At 45.2% G+C, this 17,402-nt stretch overlaps 1 protein-coding gene across 2 annotated transcripts in view; it reads left to right on the top strand.

The window, feature by feature from the left end:
- The window catches only part of LOC139764652 (diuretic hormone receptor-like), a 266,559-nt gene that overhangs the window by 213,567 nt on the left and 35,590 nt on the right, over positions 1-17,402 (top strand). For both annotated transcript variants that reach the window (XM_071691512.1, XM_071691511.1), the window contains exon 3: positions 6,853-7,051. In XM_071691512.1, the coding sequence (XP_071547613.1) occupies positions 6,853-7,051 (199 nt within the window). The remainder of the gene's footprint in view (positions 1-6,852; positions 7,052-17,402) is intronic.

The raw sequence follows: 17,402 nt of genomic DNA, 5'->3' as shown, positions 1-17,402 counted from the left end.
ACAACCCAACCCGTAGATAATGGATGTTGTGACCCTACCTTACTAGAACCCAACCAGTAGATGATGGATGTTGTGATCATACCTTAACACAACCCAACCTGTAGATAATGGATGTTGTGACCATACCGTACCACAACCCAACCCATAGATAATGGATGTTGTGACCCTACCTTACCAGAACCCAACCAGTAGATGATGGATGTTGTGATCATACCTTAACACAACCCAACCCGTAGATAATAGATGTTATGACCTTTCCTTAACACATCCCAACCCGTAGATAAGTTTTTCTTTATCAAACGTATATAAAAAATGGCACTGACGCAATTCATATGATTGTCATTTTCTTTAATTCTACCATCGCTTCCTAACTAGGAGTCTTGACCTCCCTCACCGTTGACCTGACCTGCTTAGCAACCTCCAGATGACGGAAATACAATAATGGATAAACAGTTTACCAAGACACACAAAACTCTGACACATTATTCTTGGAATTTCCTCAGATTTTAGGTCATAAAATGACGCATAACGACAATGATCTACGTCTTTCAAACATGACCTTCACAATGAAAACAATCCACTGTAGAGTAATCTACTAAGTATCATGATAGATAGATAAATAGATTTAGGTATGTATACATCTCTGTAGACTCAGGTCATATAACGATGACAGAGGTCATCACAACAGATGGTGGCGACAACTGGACCACAAACTGCCTCATTTACCGTCCAGGCTCCACAATAAGGGACAAGAAAACTCTAAAACAATACGACGTTAAAGCCGAAAAATACATGATATCAGTTAGGAAAGATCGACCTCATTGACTGCTGTATGTGTGTGTCTTTTGCTTCTCCCTACAGCAACATAACTAATTGGAAAAGTTTCAGGTTAACTGGTCGTTAGATGACGTCACCAACAGTACTCTACCCTCCCGAGGTTTTCGTGTCATTACCTGAGTGGTTACCTACAACCGTGAGGGAGGAGCTTCTCTGTAACCAGTTGACTGTAGTCTGAACACACGAAGATGGAGTCGCAACATTGGTTTATATATATATCTCAAGTTGTTGACCTTATGTTTCCTAGACCAGTGTGACCTGATCTCTATATGAGAGGTAGGGTTCATATCGACTTAGAAACTCTTACATTACAAGTTTAAGTTCTCATACACGGTGGGTTGGTTCTCATATACCTTCGTGTTTGGTAGTGATGATGGGTGAACGGTGGACTGCTGGTTACTGATGGGGGTATGGGCGGTGAAGAGTCCCGGTGTTTATGTGTGTAAGACGAAGGTTATCCTGGTCCTTTGTAATCAAATAACTGCTCCTCTCTCATGGCTACCATGCTCTAGCCTTTCCCATTCCCACCTTCCCCACAAAGGATGTAGGTTAATAGAACATAGAAACCTCCAACAGCCAGGATCGAATCCGGGATCCCCTGTGCCAACTTTGCCTGGGAACTGAGCGTCTCTCGTACAACACAGTTGTCATTGGCTGGAGCAGCAGCAGCTGATGCTGCCACCATCTGCCAGCTGGAGTTCGTGGCACGTCACTGCAGCTCCAGGACTGAATGTCTGACATTGTTTTTACTCCAGCCTGGGAATATCAGGATCTCACTGGTATATGTATAAAACCCTCGGCAAAATGCAAAGCTCTTACAGGAAACTTGGATTGTATTCGTAGTCTGCTTTTTCTCGTTTATATATATATATATATATATATATATATATATATATATATATATATATATATATATATATATATATATATATACGCTACCTCGCAAACGCGTGAGACAGCGACAAAGTATAATAAAAAATAAAAATATATATATATATATATATATATATATATATATATATATATATATATATATATATATATATATACAAAGGTGAAATCCCACTTCAGCAGGAGTTCATACTACTTTATTTAACATGTAATTTTTCTATACTTGTGGCACGACATGTTTCGTGGAGACAATCCACATCATCATCAGGTGCCAGTACTTAACAAAGTTATTTAAACCCCAACATCACACTTGGTTCCCGCCGTCCATCACCATTCTGTACAAGCCAAGCACTATTTGCTGTGTCTGGTCGTAACCGTTGTAAGGGAGAGTGATTAAGGTGGGTCAGGTGGCGGGAGTTGACCTGGGTAGCTGGGTGTGTCATAAACAACTTGTTATCGTGTTTTGTCAATTCTCTCATAATGATTTAGTTAATGCTAGGCTTTGACGTTGCCTGAGGACAAATTTAAGTTCTTAGTATTAGCAATTAAGAGATTCAGTGACGTTACGTGTGGCACAATCAGTAGAGGGGTATGAAATAACGTAATTTTCAAGATGTATGGCCAGGATGATCATTTTCAAGATGTATGGCCAGGATGATCATTTTCAAGATGGCCAGGGTGATCATTTTCAAGATGTATGGCCAGGATGATCATTTTCAAGATGTATGGCCAGGATGATCATTTTCAAGATGTATGGCCAGGATGATCATTTTCAAGATGTATGGCCAGGATGATCATTTTCAAGATGTATGGCCAGGATGATCATTTTCAAGATGTATGGCCAGGATGATCATTTTCAAGATGTATGGCCAGGGTGATCATTTTCAAGATGTATGGCCAGGATGATCATTTTCAAGATGTATGGTCAGGATGATCATTTTCAAGATGTATGGCCAGGATGATCATTTTCAAGATGTATGGCCAGGGTGATCATTTTCATGATGTATGGCCAGGATGATCATTTTCAAGATGTATGGCCAGGATGATCATTTTCATGATAATGTTTAGTGATCGCATTTTTGTGGTCATCCCTCCGTCCTGGGTGACGGTGCCAATAACATCTCTCCGTTACAGTCTTACCAGTCTGGCCTACATGAATATATTGACATGTCTTGCATTTGACGAAGTAAACACTCCCAATTGTTGCATCATTTGACCTACTATTCATTAAGGTCTTACTGATGGTGTTATTGTACTGGAAAACAACATTACAAGCCTCATACATATGTGCTTCATGTACCAGGTCTCCCTCACGGGCAAAACACATTATAGTTTCCTTCACTCAGCCTCCTTCTGTCTGTTTCATTATCAGGTGATATGAGCATCATTAAACATAATCTATGCAAATAAGAAAAATATATTCGAGCCAACACACGTGGGCAAGACTCACCTAACCCTCCCTGTCATGACTCCTTAGAGAAATAGAGTGAGGAATGAATGAAGGAAGGAAGGAAAGAAGGAAGGAAGAAAGAAAAGGAAGAAGGATGGGAAAAAATATGTCCTTCAGTCCAGGAATCTTTATGCATCTCAGTCCTGGGTCATGGTATGCCTGGCGGTGGAGATGGGGACGACCAGTGGTGAGGGAGATGATGGAGTCGTTAGCATGATGGAAGGGTCGTACGATGGCCACGTGAGGCGGACGTGATGCAAGATGGTCGTAGGGAGGTACCGTGAGATGGTCGTAGGGAGGTACCGTGAGATGGAAGACGGTAATAGGTTGTGTGAGGCGGAGGGGATGTTAGGCCGTGTCTGGGGGTCGTATGGAGGTCGTGTGAGACGTAGGCCTCAGGTCAGTATAGGTTATACACAGGTACACATAGAGATATACTGACGAGGTACACATAGGGTATAGAGATAAACTGACGAGGTACACATAGGGTATAGAGATATACTGACGAGGTACACATAGAGTATAGAGATATACTGACGAGGTACACATAGAGTATAGAGATATACTGACGAGGTACACATAGAGTATAGAGATATACTTACGACATACGAAGTCAACCAATATCTAACAACGCATGATCTATCAACGGGTGGGTCAGGTCACCAGTAAGGTCATCATATATCATCCATGAGCAGCAGGGAGGTCACGCTGGAGCACACAAGTCAAGCGTACCGTTGTGACCTGGTCGAGACCCAGGTCACGCAAGACCAGCGAGTGTGACCTGGTGGACAATAAGGTTCATTATCTTAGGCTCACACAAAACTAGCCAACCTTAGTGAACCTTGTCCCTCTTTCCTCCCAGCGAGAGTTACATATATATATATATATATATATATATATATATATATATATATATATATATATATATATATATATATATATATATATATATACACCATTGTGAGAGCCACATTGGAAGGATAATATGCATGTGATTTATATATAATATGAGTTCTATTAAAAGCATAAAATCTGAAATATTCCTTGACAGATATATATATCATAAAAGTCCAACGTGATATAAATAATCAAGAAAGAATAAAGAAAATTAATAATAGTTCTCAATCCTACTTTATCTAAAACACATTAAAACGTGACTTTGACAATAAATTCAACAGAGACAATATTTCTCCTTCCAGAACTGAAATTTCACATAATTATCTTAACGTTAAAACATATATTACAATACAACTAGACAGCTCTAGTTAAACTTAGTATAACTTATCATAAACATAATAACTCTGTTCTTACCTCTATGTTAGTTGTAGTGGTTGTTGTTGTTCTTGTTCTTGTTGTTCTTGTTGTTGGAGTCCAGTATTAACAGAACGGTGTAGGATGAACCACTGGCCAGCACAGGCAAGCTCGTTGCCCACATTGGTTGGTCATCGTGGTGCGCGTCGTCTGCTGGGCAGTTGGGTAATTAGGTAGTTTGATCGCGCTCACTGCCCAAGATGTTCATGACTACCTGTCCTGAGATGTGGCTTCGTCTTGCCGGTATACAAAACATTACAACTGTTGTACTTATACTGGTAGACAACTGAGCAGTACACCTCAGCAGGAAGAATATCCTTGAACAATGACTGAAGTGTATTTCTTGCTTTTATAACTACAAAACTGGAGGAAGTGAAGTGTTTTAGATATCTGGGAGTGGATCTGGCAGCGGATGGAACCATGGAAGCGGAAGTGGATCATAGGGTGGGGGAGGAGGCGAAAATTCTGGGGGCCTTGAAGAATGTGTGGAAGTCGAGAACATTATCTCGGAAAGCAAAAATGGGTATGTTTGAAGGAATAGTGGTTCCAACAATGTTGTATGGTTGCGAGGCGTGGGCTATGGATAGAGTTGTGCGCAGGAGGATGGATGTGCTGGAAATGAGATGTTTGAGGACAATGTGTGGTGTGAGGTGGTTTGATCGAGTGAGTAACGTAAGGGTAAGAGAGATGTGTGGAAATAAAAAGAGCGTGGTTGAGAGAGCAGAAGAGGGTGTTTTGAAGTGGTTTGGGCACATGGAGAGAATGAGTGAGGAAAGATTGACCAAGAGGATATATGTGTCGGAGGTGGAGGGAACGAGGAGAAGAGGGAGACCAAATTGGAGGTGGAAAGATGGATTGAAAAAGATTTTGTGTGATCGGGGCCTGAACATGCAGGAGGGTGAAAGGAGGGCAAGGAATAGAGTGAATTGGAGCGATGGGGTATACCAGGGTTGACGTGCTGTCAGTGGATTGAATCAAGGCATGTGAAGCGTCTGGGGTAAACCATGGAAAGCTGTGTAGGTATGTATATTTGCGTGTGTGGACGTATGTATATACATGTGTATGGGGGGGGTTGGGCCATTTCTTTCGTCTGTTTCCTTGCGCTACCTCGCAAACGCGGGAGACAGCGACAAAGTATAATAAAAAAAAAAATATAACTACAATAATGTTAACTTGTGGGTCAAACTCACTTAGTAATGTGGTCAGTCTCTGACGAGGTGTGTAAGTGCGCTTCCCAGGCAACAAGATTGGACGATACATCACATCTCTGGGCACAGTAGATGGTTTTCCTGACGACCATAATAACTTGTTTCCCGTTTTACCAATATGCTCAATAATGAAGTTTAAAGGAAAACCTTCCATTACGCGAAACATTTTGAATGATTCTACTTCAGTTTGGAATTGAAGATAACCAAAACATATATATGATGCTCGTGTGACCAGGCCAAGCTGCGTTTGTATTCGATTTGGATAAAAGAAGTGAATTTCGTGTGAAGGCCGGTAGCTGATGGTGTCATATTTACAGATATTGTGAAGTGATTCCCACATTTATTGATCGTAATATCATGAGAAGAGAAAGTATCATTCGTGTTTTACACTTGCGACGTAGAGTCAGTGTTGTTGTGTTGGCAGTTCTGGTAATGTATAAACAAAGGAACATCGTCTGCAGAATATAAGGCTCATGACTGTGTCGTCTGCACTTCCTCTATAAAAGAAATGCTTGACATGTGGTGGCCACACTCTCCCAGCCACTTAACTTCATAGTGGCATAAAAACGCGTCACTTAATGTTAGACCAGGCGAGGTCCCATCGTTACACCACGAGAGGTCGAAGAAAAGAGGAAATAGAAAAGGAAGAAGGAAAAAAGGGTCAGTATTTTCGATTTTTTTGTTAACTGAAAACCCGGCATTTCAAACTATGTGACGTCATGAGTAGTGGGTAAGACACGAGGGGATGGAGGGGTATATAAACATGAGTTGCAGGTTGCCTGGTGTCGTGTGATGTGGTGGGCGTACACAGCTCTCGATAGAAAGATGTGTAGAAACTGTGTCTTGAAGGTATTTCGTCAACCCTAATGTAATAACCTGTTCAAGTCTGAGTTTCATTTCTGTGTTATTCATTCTATGTCAAGTTGTCATAAATGTGGCTTGATCACAACCCTATTTTGCATAACATCACATGGATAGTGAGATCATGCGTGGTCATTAACACTTAAAGAAGGTGTTAGAGGTGGTTAGGTTGCTGGACGTGGTAGCATACGGTAACGACCATAACGACCCTGCAGGTAGTTAACGTATCACCAGCCAACAACCAACCAATCATGTGTTTAATGAAAGCTTCATCTCTCTTCCCGCTTGTTTCAGAGAACAACGCTACACTCTACTGCTACCCGAACGGCACCTGGTCCAGGAAGTCCTTCTACAACTTCTGTATGAATGTTGTTAATAACAGCAGCGACGAGAGGGTCTCCACAGTCAGCACCATCAGTACTATCTTCTACATAGGCAACTCTCTCAGTCTAGTGGCTGTGACACTGGCTCTCTGGATCTTCATCTCCTTCAAGTAAGTCTCTCTCACTCAGTCTCTCTCTCTCTCTCTCTCTCTCTCTCTCTCTCTCTCTCTCTCTCTCTCTCTCTCTCTCTCTCTCTCTCTCTCTCTCTCGTGTGTGTGTGTGTGTGTGTTTGTGTGTCCTCCATGGCAGACAGGAGTCACCATTGTAGCGTATGATCACAGTGGGAGTTAAGGGTAATTACGGTAGCCATGATAACCTGTAATGATAACATGATGATAACACTGCTAATAATCATAGTAACAGTGATGAATATAATCATGATGATCATAATGATTACTGTAACAGTGATGAATATAATCATGATGATCATAATGATTACTGTAACAGTGATGAATATAATCATGATGATCATAATGATTACTGTAACAGTGATGAATGTAATCATGATGATCATAATGATTACTGTAACAGTGATGAATATAATCATGATGATCATAATGATTATTGTAACAGTGATGAATATAATCATGATGATCATAATGATTACTGTAACAGTGATGAATGTAATCATGATGATCATAATGATTACTGTAACAGTGATGAATATAATCATGATGATCATAATGATTATTGTAACAGTGATGAATATAATCATGATGATCATAATGATTATGAGAAGAAAATGAAGGAAACATAATAAGTCAGGTAGATGGATGGGTGTGTGTTGTGTCTGGAGGTGAACTGAGTCATGTTGAGGTAGGAAGACGACCTCTCTGGGGAAGTGGTTAGGTAAGACTGACCTTGTCTGACCCCCAGATAGTTGTGGTGTCTGTCCCACAGATGGTTGTGGTGTCTGGCCCACAGATGGTTGTGGTGTCTGTCCCACAGATGGTTGTGGTGTCTGGCCCACAGATGGTTGTAGTGTCTGGCCAACAGATAGTTGTGGTGTCTGGCCAACAGATGGTTGTAGTGTCTGGCCCACAGATGGTTGTGGTGTCTGGCCAACAGATGGTTGTGGTGTCTGGCCCACAGATGGTTGTGGTGTCTGGCCCACAGATGGTTGTGGTGTCTGGCCCACAGATAGTTGTGGTGTCTGGCCAACAGATGGTTGTGGTGTCTGGCCCACAGATGGTTGTGGTGTCTGGCCCACAGATGGTTGTGGTGTCTGGCCCACAGATGGTTGTAGTGTCTGGCCAACAGATGGTTGTGGTGTCTGGCCCACAGATGGTTGTAGTGTCTGGCCCACAGATGGTTGTGGTGTCTAGCCCACAGATGGTTGTGGTGTCTGGCCAACAGATGGTTGTGGTGTCTGGCCCACAGATGGTTGTGGTGTCTGTCCCACAGATGGTTGTGGTGTCTAGCCCACAGATGGTTGTGGTGTCTGGCCAACAGATGGTTGTGGTGTCTGGCCCACAGATGGTTGTGGTGTCTGGTCCACAGATGGTTGTAGTGTCTGGCCAACAGATGGTTGTGGTGTCTGGCCAACAGATGGTTGTGGTATCTGGCCCACAGATAGTTGTGGTGTCTGGCCAACAGATGGTTGTGGTGTCTGGCCCACAGATGGTTGTGGTGTCTGGCCCACAGATGGTTTTAGTGTCTGGCCAGCAGATGATTGTGGTGCCTGGCCCACAGATGGTTGTGGTGTCTGGCCCCCAGATGGTTGTAGTGTCTGGCCCACAGATGGTTGTGGTGTCTGGCCCACAGATGGTTGTGGTGTCTGATGTTATAAGTGTTAAGAAAAACGCATGAGGGCGTAATACTGAAGTGGTGAAGATGAGGTTTACAAAGGCTGAGCAGATTTAGTAACAATGAATTTGTAGATAAAGTCACATAGTTTGTAGTAGCTGTTGTTGTGGACACTTGTAGTGGTGGATCTATCATAACAATTACAACTAGACTGGTAGAGATCATGGCACTGGCCCATAACTTCCTTGATGGTTGCTGGGGAGAGCCTTGATGCTTGCTGGGGAGAGCCTTGATGCTTGCTGGGGAGACCTTGATGGTTGCTGGGGAGAGCCTTGATGCTTGCTGGGGAGAGCCTTGATGGTTGCTGGGGAGAGCCTTGATGCTTGCTGGGGAGAGCCTTGATGGTTGCTGGGGAGAGCCTTGATGCTTGCTGGGGAGAGCCTTGATGGTTGCTGGGGAGAGCCTTGATGCTTGCTGGGGAGACCTTGATGCTTGCTGGGGAGACCTTGATGCTTGCTGGGGAGAGCCTTGATGCTTGCTGGGGAGAGCCTTGATGCTTGCTGGGGAGAGCCTTGATGGTTGCTGGGGAGAGCCTTGATGCTTGCTGGGGAGAGCCTTGATGGTTGCTGGGGAGAGCCTTGATGGTTGCTGGGGAGAGCCTTGATGGTTGCTGGGGAGACCTTGATGGTTGCTGGGGAGACCTTGATGGTTGCTGGGGAGACCTTGATGCTTGCTGGGGAGACCTTGATGGTTGCTGGGGAGACCTTGATGCTTGCTGGGGAGACCTTGATGCTTGCTGGGGAGACCTTGATGCTTGCTGGGGAGACCTTGATGCTTGCTGGGGAGAGTAATGATGTATATCAATGCAAAGTGAAGGAGGAGTGAGAGGCATGAACACCGGAGGTGGAGAGGCATGAACACCAGAGATGGAGAGGCATAAACACCGGAGGTGGAGAGGCATGAACACCAGAGATGGAGAGGCATAAACACCGGAGGTGGAGAGGCATGAACACCGGAGGTAGAGAGGCATGAACACCGGAGGTGGAGAGGCATGAACACCGGAGGTGGAGAGGCATGAACACCGGAGGTGGAAAGGCATGAACACCGGAGGTGGAGAGGCATGAACACCGGAGGTGGAGAGGCATGAACACCGGAGGTGGAGAGGCATGAACACCAGAGATGGAGAGGCATAAACACCGGAGGTGGAGAGGCATGAACACCGGAGGTAGAGAGGCATGAACACCGGAGGTGGAGAGGCATGAACACCGGAGGTGGAGAGGCAGGGACACAAGACTAACACGTAAGGAAGATTTAAAGTCGTCGTGGCTGTGATGGTGAGACGGGTGAAGGAGGAGGAGGAAGGGGGAAGGGAGATGGAGACGAGGGAGACACGGATGGAGATAGACAGGGAGGTAAACAGGTGGCACATGGCAAGGACAGATAACAGGAGACCTAAATCTATCTGTGGGAGGGTTATGATAGCATCTCAAGTTTCTCATCTTGTTAGTGACAGAGAAGTAAAGCAGACGGCTCCCTGCCACCCACCACTAGTGCAACAACCAGCAGCATTGTAGCTCACAAGAAACATACACAGACGGTATACTGCCATGGTAACTGTATAGGAAAGTGTGAACGGGAAAACTTCACTTGTTAGACGCAACAAGGAATGTTCTGGGGGAAGGAAACATGAAAATATGAAATAAAACAAGAGAGTTTATCTGTCCCAGACACAGACTTACTTCCTGATAAATGACACAATTAAAGTTTTCTTCTTACCATGATTTCAGTGTATTCACGATCATCACCTGAAACATGTGATGACTGATCACTTCATGATACATATAACTGACTTTATACACAAGATTCAGTAAACATAATCTGGGATATGTTGTGTGTGAGGAGCACTCCACCCTGCGATATGTGGTATGTGGGGAGCACTCCACCCTGGGATATGTGGTATGTGGGGAGCACTCCACCCTGCGATATGTGGTATGTGGGGAGCACTCCACTCTGGGATATGTGGTATGTGGGGAGCACTCCACTCTGGGATGTATAAAATCCCTGTAGATACAAAATAACTGCTCAAAATAAAGAGAGAACATCAAGGCACCAGAATAATGCCCACAGTTTCTTTGTATGCAGACCTCGTGAAGTTTGTGATGTGGCTTTACAAAGGTAGAGAACAGGATGTGGGTCTGACCTACGTGTATCGCTGGGGTTGACCGAGGAATTTTGAAAATAAACGGAGGAGAATAACTGAGATTAAGAAGAACTGTAAGTAGAAAATACGTTCTAGTATTGATGAACTGAACCAGGTCGCTACTTGCCCATCCTGAGGTTTTCTGCAGATAAGAATTAGGAGAAAGTGGATGAGTAATGATGTATGGAGGAAGTGAGAGTGAGAGGAGGGATGTAGGGTGGAATCCTGGGCGTGAGAGTGACCAGTGTTGGAAGATGAGGATCATTGGTGGAGAAAGTGAAAAAAAAAAAAATATGAGGCAACAAGATGGACCCCCGACGGACACGATTGCTGGTGGTGTGAGGTGGAAGTGGCACCATGAGTGGCTACTGAAGTGGATCGACTGGAGAGGAATTTACGTCTTAGACAACGGTGGAGGAAGGAAGACCAGGAAGGAAAGACTTGTGCCACACACCTTGTTAGATGCTTTGGCGATGCTGAAGTCGAGGACCACAATACGAATTTCACCAACATAACTGAGAATGGGAGACAAGAGACGAGTGCAGTGGGAAACATCACCTACCAGCAGACCGAGCCTCACGAAGACCATGATGATGGTAGGAGGGAAGCGAATGGGATCCTGAGGTACTGAGAAAGTATAAGTTAAGGAAACTAAGAATTTGTTGATGTCAGAAGAGGCAGCGATGAGGCGATAGCTGGGAGGGTGAGGAAGGTCTCTCTCTCTTCCTATGGATGGCCACATCAAGGTACGTAAGCTCTTAAGACGAGGGAAAACTTCTAGAAGAAGACAAAGTAGGCGAGCAGGGACGGGAGCTGGCTCAGAGCCACACTCACTCACGGCTCGAGGAGGTATACCAGACTCTCTCACGACCCGAGGAGGTATACCACACTCCCTCACGACTCGAGGAGGTATACCACACTCCCTCACGACCCGAGGAGGTATACCACACTCCCTCACGTCTCGAGGAGGGATACCACACTCCCTCACGACTCGAGGAGGTATACCACACTCCCTCACGACCCGAGGAGGTATACCACACTCCCTCACGTCTCGAGGAGGTATACCACACTCCCTTACGACCCGAGGAGGTATACCACACTCCCTCACGACCCGAGGAGGTATACCACACTCCCTCACGACTCGAGGAGGTATACCACACTCCCTCACGACTCGAGGAGGTATACCACACTCCCTCACGTCTCGAGGAGGTATACCACACTCCCTCACGACCCGAGGAGGTATACCACACTCCCTCACGTCTCGAGGAGGAAGAAGGAGGCAGACTGGTGTGCTACAGAGTGAGACGAGACTGAGGTACAGGGAAGAGAGGCTTGGCCAGCTGGAGGAACACATTTTACCTAAGGGGAGTAAAATTGTCAGGCCGGTAACACAATTTCTGTCTAAATTGTTGAATTTTGATGCTAATCTTCTTAGATGTTCTGTCAACTGGCGTTCATCCTTGTAGTACTGTGATGACCATTTTAGTGCTTGGCAGTGCTTTTAGTTGGTTTGATATTGTCAGTGTTGAAGGAAGATATGGTCAAGATCAGGTGACCACATACATGGCTTTGCTTCTCATGGCTATGAATAATTCGTGGCTCCAATGCATCAGTTTCTTCATCTGTAAAGAAATGTTTGTGCTTGTGACGTATTTGGTAAATTGTTAATATCAAGCAGACACGAAATACCTGATTAATATGGAAGTCATCACTTTACTGTTGATGACCAAACTGTCATTCTCGTCAGATACTAATGGACCCTCAGGTGCATCAGTGCTTTTCTTTTATCATATCTTTAAAGAATATTTTTGTAGTTTCCTTCTCCACGTTAGAAGATATTCTCTTTGCAGGATCTTCTCTACTGGCTCTGATTCTCTTCCTAAATTCTCTTTGTAATCTGATAAACCTTCCCTGATCCTGTGGATTCCTCCTTACCTTAGACTTTCAGTACAGGTTTCTCATACGCTTGATTAGGTCACTAATTTCTTTAGTCATGCAACTCAGAATATCTTTCGTTCTGCTAGTGTTTCTCTCTCTCTCTCTCTCTCTCTCTCTCTCTCTCTCTCTCTCTCTCTCTCTCTCTCTCTCTCTCTCTCTCTCTCTCTCTCTCTCTCTCTCTCTCTCTCTCTCTCTCTTCAGAGGGATTTCGTTTTCCTAAAGTGGCTCCACACATCTTGAACCCCGTCTGCCACCAGGGCCCAACTTGCGCCCCAATGTAGGTAGGTCGAGGGGGAGAAGGAAGGGGAGAGGGGATGGCAGAAGGATATAGGGAGAAGGGGAGGCAGAACTAAAGTCGACAGATGGATACAAACAAGGGAAAAGTGGAGATAGACGGAGTGACAGATCGATAAGACAAGGAGAGAGCGAGTGAGAGACTGAGAAACAAGCAGAAACATTGGCAGATAACTGAGGGAAGCGAGAGAGATCAAGAGAGAAGGCTATGAGGGACAGACACACAGACAGACAGACGAAGAAAAATATGAATAGACCGAGAAAGGGGCTAACAGAAAGGTTCTCAAAGAGGGAAAAGGAAGGGAGGGATGGAGGGCTGGCTGGAGGGAAATAGGGAAGGGAGGGCTGGCTGGAGGTAAATAGGGAAGGGAGGGCTGGCTGGAGGGAAATAAGGAAGGGAGGAAAAGAGAAGAGAGAGTGGTTGGGTGGTGGACTTTTCAGCTTTCTTACTTTGTCTGCAGAACAGTAGAACCTGATTACATGTGTGTGTGTGTGTGTGTGTGTGTGTGTGTGTGTGTGTGTGTGTATATATAAAGATACACCGAGACAATGAGATGTGTTGGGAGAGAGAGTGACCAGCGTCAACACATGCCGACAGATCGGCTCCTGCTGGAGGAGAAGACACGAGGAGAGAGAATGCTTGGCGAGTAGAACCAGAGACACAAGTGTTGCTTTACTCATTATGAGTGAGTGAGTGAGGAAGTGAGTGAGTGAGTTAGTAAGAGTGAGTGGGTTAGTAAGAATGAGGTACTTACATGTGTGTGAGTGTGGTCATATGAGGTGTGTGTCCTGGGTGAGTCATGTCGGTGTGTGACGCTACCAACCTGGCATGTTGCAACCTTGGTTCTGACACCACACGTGTACCAGCAGTAGTAGTCGACGTATTGTAGGTGGAGCATCGTAGTGGTGTTCCATTCTCCTCAGAACCTTCACAATGTACTACTGAAAACCACTTGACGTCACCACAGAACTCGGGAAGAGTCACAATGTTTCGTAATTTATTGTTTATATCTTGTTTACAAGAAGAGTCTGTATTACTGTCAGGGTTGTACATACTGCAAGTTACTGTAAATTACCTTCAGGTGAGCCTTGTTTAATGTGCCTTTAAATAACGCGTATTTGGTCATAACGTTGTTTTCGTAATAGGGAATTTCGGTTGGTGCAGCCAGTCACGTCAGCCGTTTTAGATTTAGGGAAGACTGAAACAGACCCACGTACAGAATTCAACCTTTTTCTCTTTTCAGCTTCGCATCCCACTCGTATGCCTCCCTGGCAGTTGCCACAGGCCTACAGTTGTCAGTTCAGCGTCTTTGTAGTTAGACTCTTGTGATTTTCATGTGAGGACACGCAGAAAACATGAGTATCTATTCAAAATTGACCGATAGATCTGGTGACTTTTACCTGCATTAGACAATATATGAAGTAAGTCAGGTAATAATAACCTTTGCAGTACGGGTGTGCGTCGCTAACTTAATATCTTGGTCTCAAGTCTTTTCATTGGCTGGTCCAGTGCAGGTGTCCTCACTGAGCGCTGGTAGGGCGGCTCGCCAGGCAAGAGACCCAGTACATGTCTCGCCCACAAACGTCCTCCACTGGGAATGCTGTGCGACTGTGAGCTGATTTTGTTTATCTGAAGTGAATCACATTACGTACATGTCATCAAAGGATCATTCACTCCATGTAACGTTTATAACGTGTAGTAATCTGTATTACAGTATGTATTATGAAATGATAGTGAATGATAGAGCGAAATTAAACCCAAATCTTGTCAGATAAGCGTCCAGTCTCATCTTCGTCTGCTTTTGCAGTGAGTGGAGTTGTGCAGGAGGGAATGTTGATAACTGTGCCTGCGTGTCTTGAGCATCATCACGTGACTGATAAACTGTTTATGTTCTCAGGAAACATATGAAGAAAATGGAGTCCAGTGGTCAGAGCACGATGTTCTTCGTATCAGAGTATGATGTTGTCATCAGATATGACACTTGTTTGTGTTGTTTGTTGACATGGATGATGGAGAGTTACTAAGTCGAGGAATAACTTGAGATATAAAGACGATCCAAGATAAAGTCTGGAATCTATTTGAACATTTGAAACATTGAGGTGATCCATCATGCATGAGTGATGTTAAAGCCAACGTTGGCTGATGAGAACTGTCCTTAACAATCTGAAATATAATGAAGACGTGGGGTAAGTGCTGATCATGAGGCGGCACCAGCAACACATCCTGCAGCTCTGGAGTCTATCATGGAGGAGGCTGGTTACTTACCACACCAAGTCTTCAGTGCAGGTGACACTAACTTCTCCCGGAGGCAGATGCCCGACAGAACCTTCTTATCTGCCTAATATAACTTGACATCTGACTTCAAGGCAGCAAAGTCTCGGTTGGATTTTCTTATAAGAGTCATCGTGGAAGAGGAGTCTAAACTGTGGCATTTCCTAGGTTATCATAGAGTAATTCCATCACTGCAAAGGGATATGACAAAGATTCTTTTCACTTCAATGGCGGTCAAAAAGAAGGCATAGGAAAGTGGGAAGATTGTCTCATGTGTTGTTGTAAGACGATAGTACAACCAACAACATCAAACACATCAAGTTGTGGCTCCTCATCAGCTTAAGTGACGTGTCTGATCACAGGGACGAATGTCTTCCATAGAACACAACTTCCATGATTGAGCTCATGAGCCAAGCCGTAATCTCCACCTTCGAGGTACATTACCTGAAGCGGACATTTGCTCAGCTCGTTCACAAGGAGCAAGCAGCATACAAGCCAAACCTCTGAGAATTCTGGCGAAATTATATCATGTTCGCCATCAAGAACATTACAGAGTCATGGGACGACTTCAAACAGACAACACTGAATGCATGAAGGAAGATTTAGTCAGAATATGTGCATGATGTTTGCGGGTTTGACGCGCCAAGACATGGAAGCATTGAACGTCATAGAACGTGGAATCATTGGACGCCCCGAGACGTGGGATCATTCAACGCCCCAGGATCTGGGATCATTCAACGCCCCAGGATCTGGGATCATTCAACGACCCAGGATCTGGGATCATTCAACGACCCAGGATCTGGGATCATTCAACGCCCCAGGATCTGGGATCATTCAACGACCCAGGATCTGGGATCATTCAACGACCCAGGATCTGGGATCATTCAACGCCCCAGGATCTGGGATCATTCAACGCCCCAGGATCTGGGATCATTTAACGCCCTAGGATCTGGGATCATTCAACGCCCCAGGATCGTTCAACGCCCCAGGATCTGGGATCATTCAACGCCCCAGGATCTGGGATCATTCAACGCCCCAGGATCTGGGATCATTCAACGCCCCAGGATCTGGGATCATTCAACGCCCCAGGATCTGGGATCATTCAACGCCCCAGGATCTGGGATCATTCAACGACCCAGGATCGTTCAACGCCCCAGGATCTGGGATCATTCAACGCCCCAGGATCTGGGATCATTCAACGACCCAGGATCTGGGATCATTCAACGCCCCAGGATCTGGGATCATTCAACGCCCCAGGATCTGGGATCATTTAACGCCCTAGGATCTGGGATCATTCAACGCCCCAGGATCTGGGATCGTTCAACGCCCCAGGATCTGGGATCATTCAACGCCCAGGATCTGGGATCATTCAACGCCCCAGGATCTGGGATCATTCAACACCCCAGGATCTGGGATCATTCAACGCCCCAGGATCTGGGATCATTCAACGCCCCAAGATCTGGCATTATTCAACGCCCCAGGATCTGGCATTATTCAACGCCCCAGGATCTGGCATCATTCAACGACCCAGGATCTGGCATTATTCAACGCCCCAGGATCTGGGATCATTCAACGACCCAGGATCTGGGATCATTCAACGCCCCAGGATCTGGCATGAAGGCAACCGTGGAACTTGCAGGTGATGTGGGGTTCAGTAATGTGGCGGAGTTGATGATGTGGCACAGTAAAGTCTCTCTCGTGACGGTCTCCCGTGCTAGATGAGGGAGCAGGTGTGGGAGCTGGAGGGGAGGGGGAGGGACACACACACACACACACACACACACACACACACACACACACACACACGAACTGACGCTTCTCCATCACCAAAGAAGAGATTAGGGCAGGTGATCAGCCTGTTAGACAAGACGTGGTCCATTGTAGTCAAGAGAAAGTTCCAACAGTAATCAGAGGTTCAGTGTTTGCAGGAACTTTCACTACTGAACTTTGACTACTAAACTTTGACCGCTGAACTTTGACTGCTGAAGTAATCGTGACAGGGTCAGAAGTC

The sequence above is a fragment of the Panulirus ornatus genome, chromosome 50, assembly GCF_036320965.1.
Source record: "Panulirus ornatus isolate Po-2019 chromosome 50, ASM3632096v1, whole genome shotgun sequence".
NCBI classification, from domain to species: Eukaryota; Metazoa; Arthropoda; class Malacostraca; order Decapoda; family Palinuridae; genus Panulirus; species Panulirus ornatus.
The sequence above is the reverse complement of the archived record's forward strand: the minus strand, read 5'-3'. Positions and strand labels throughout refer to the sequence as shown.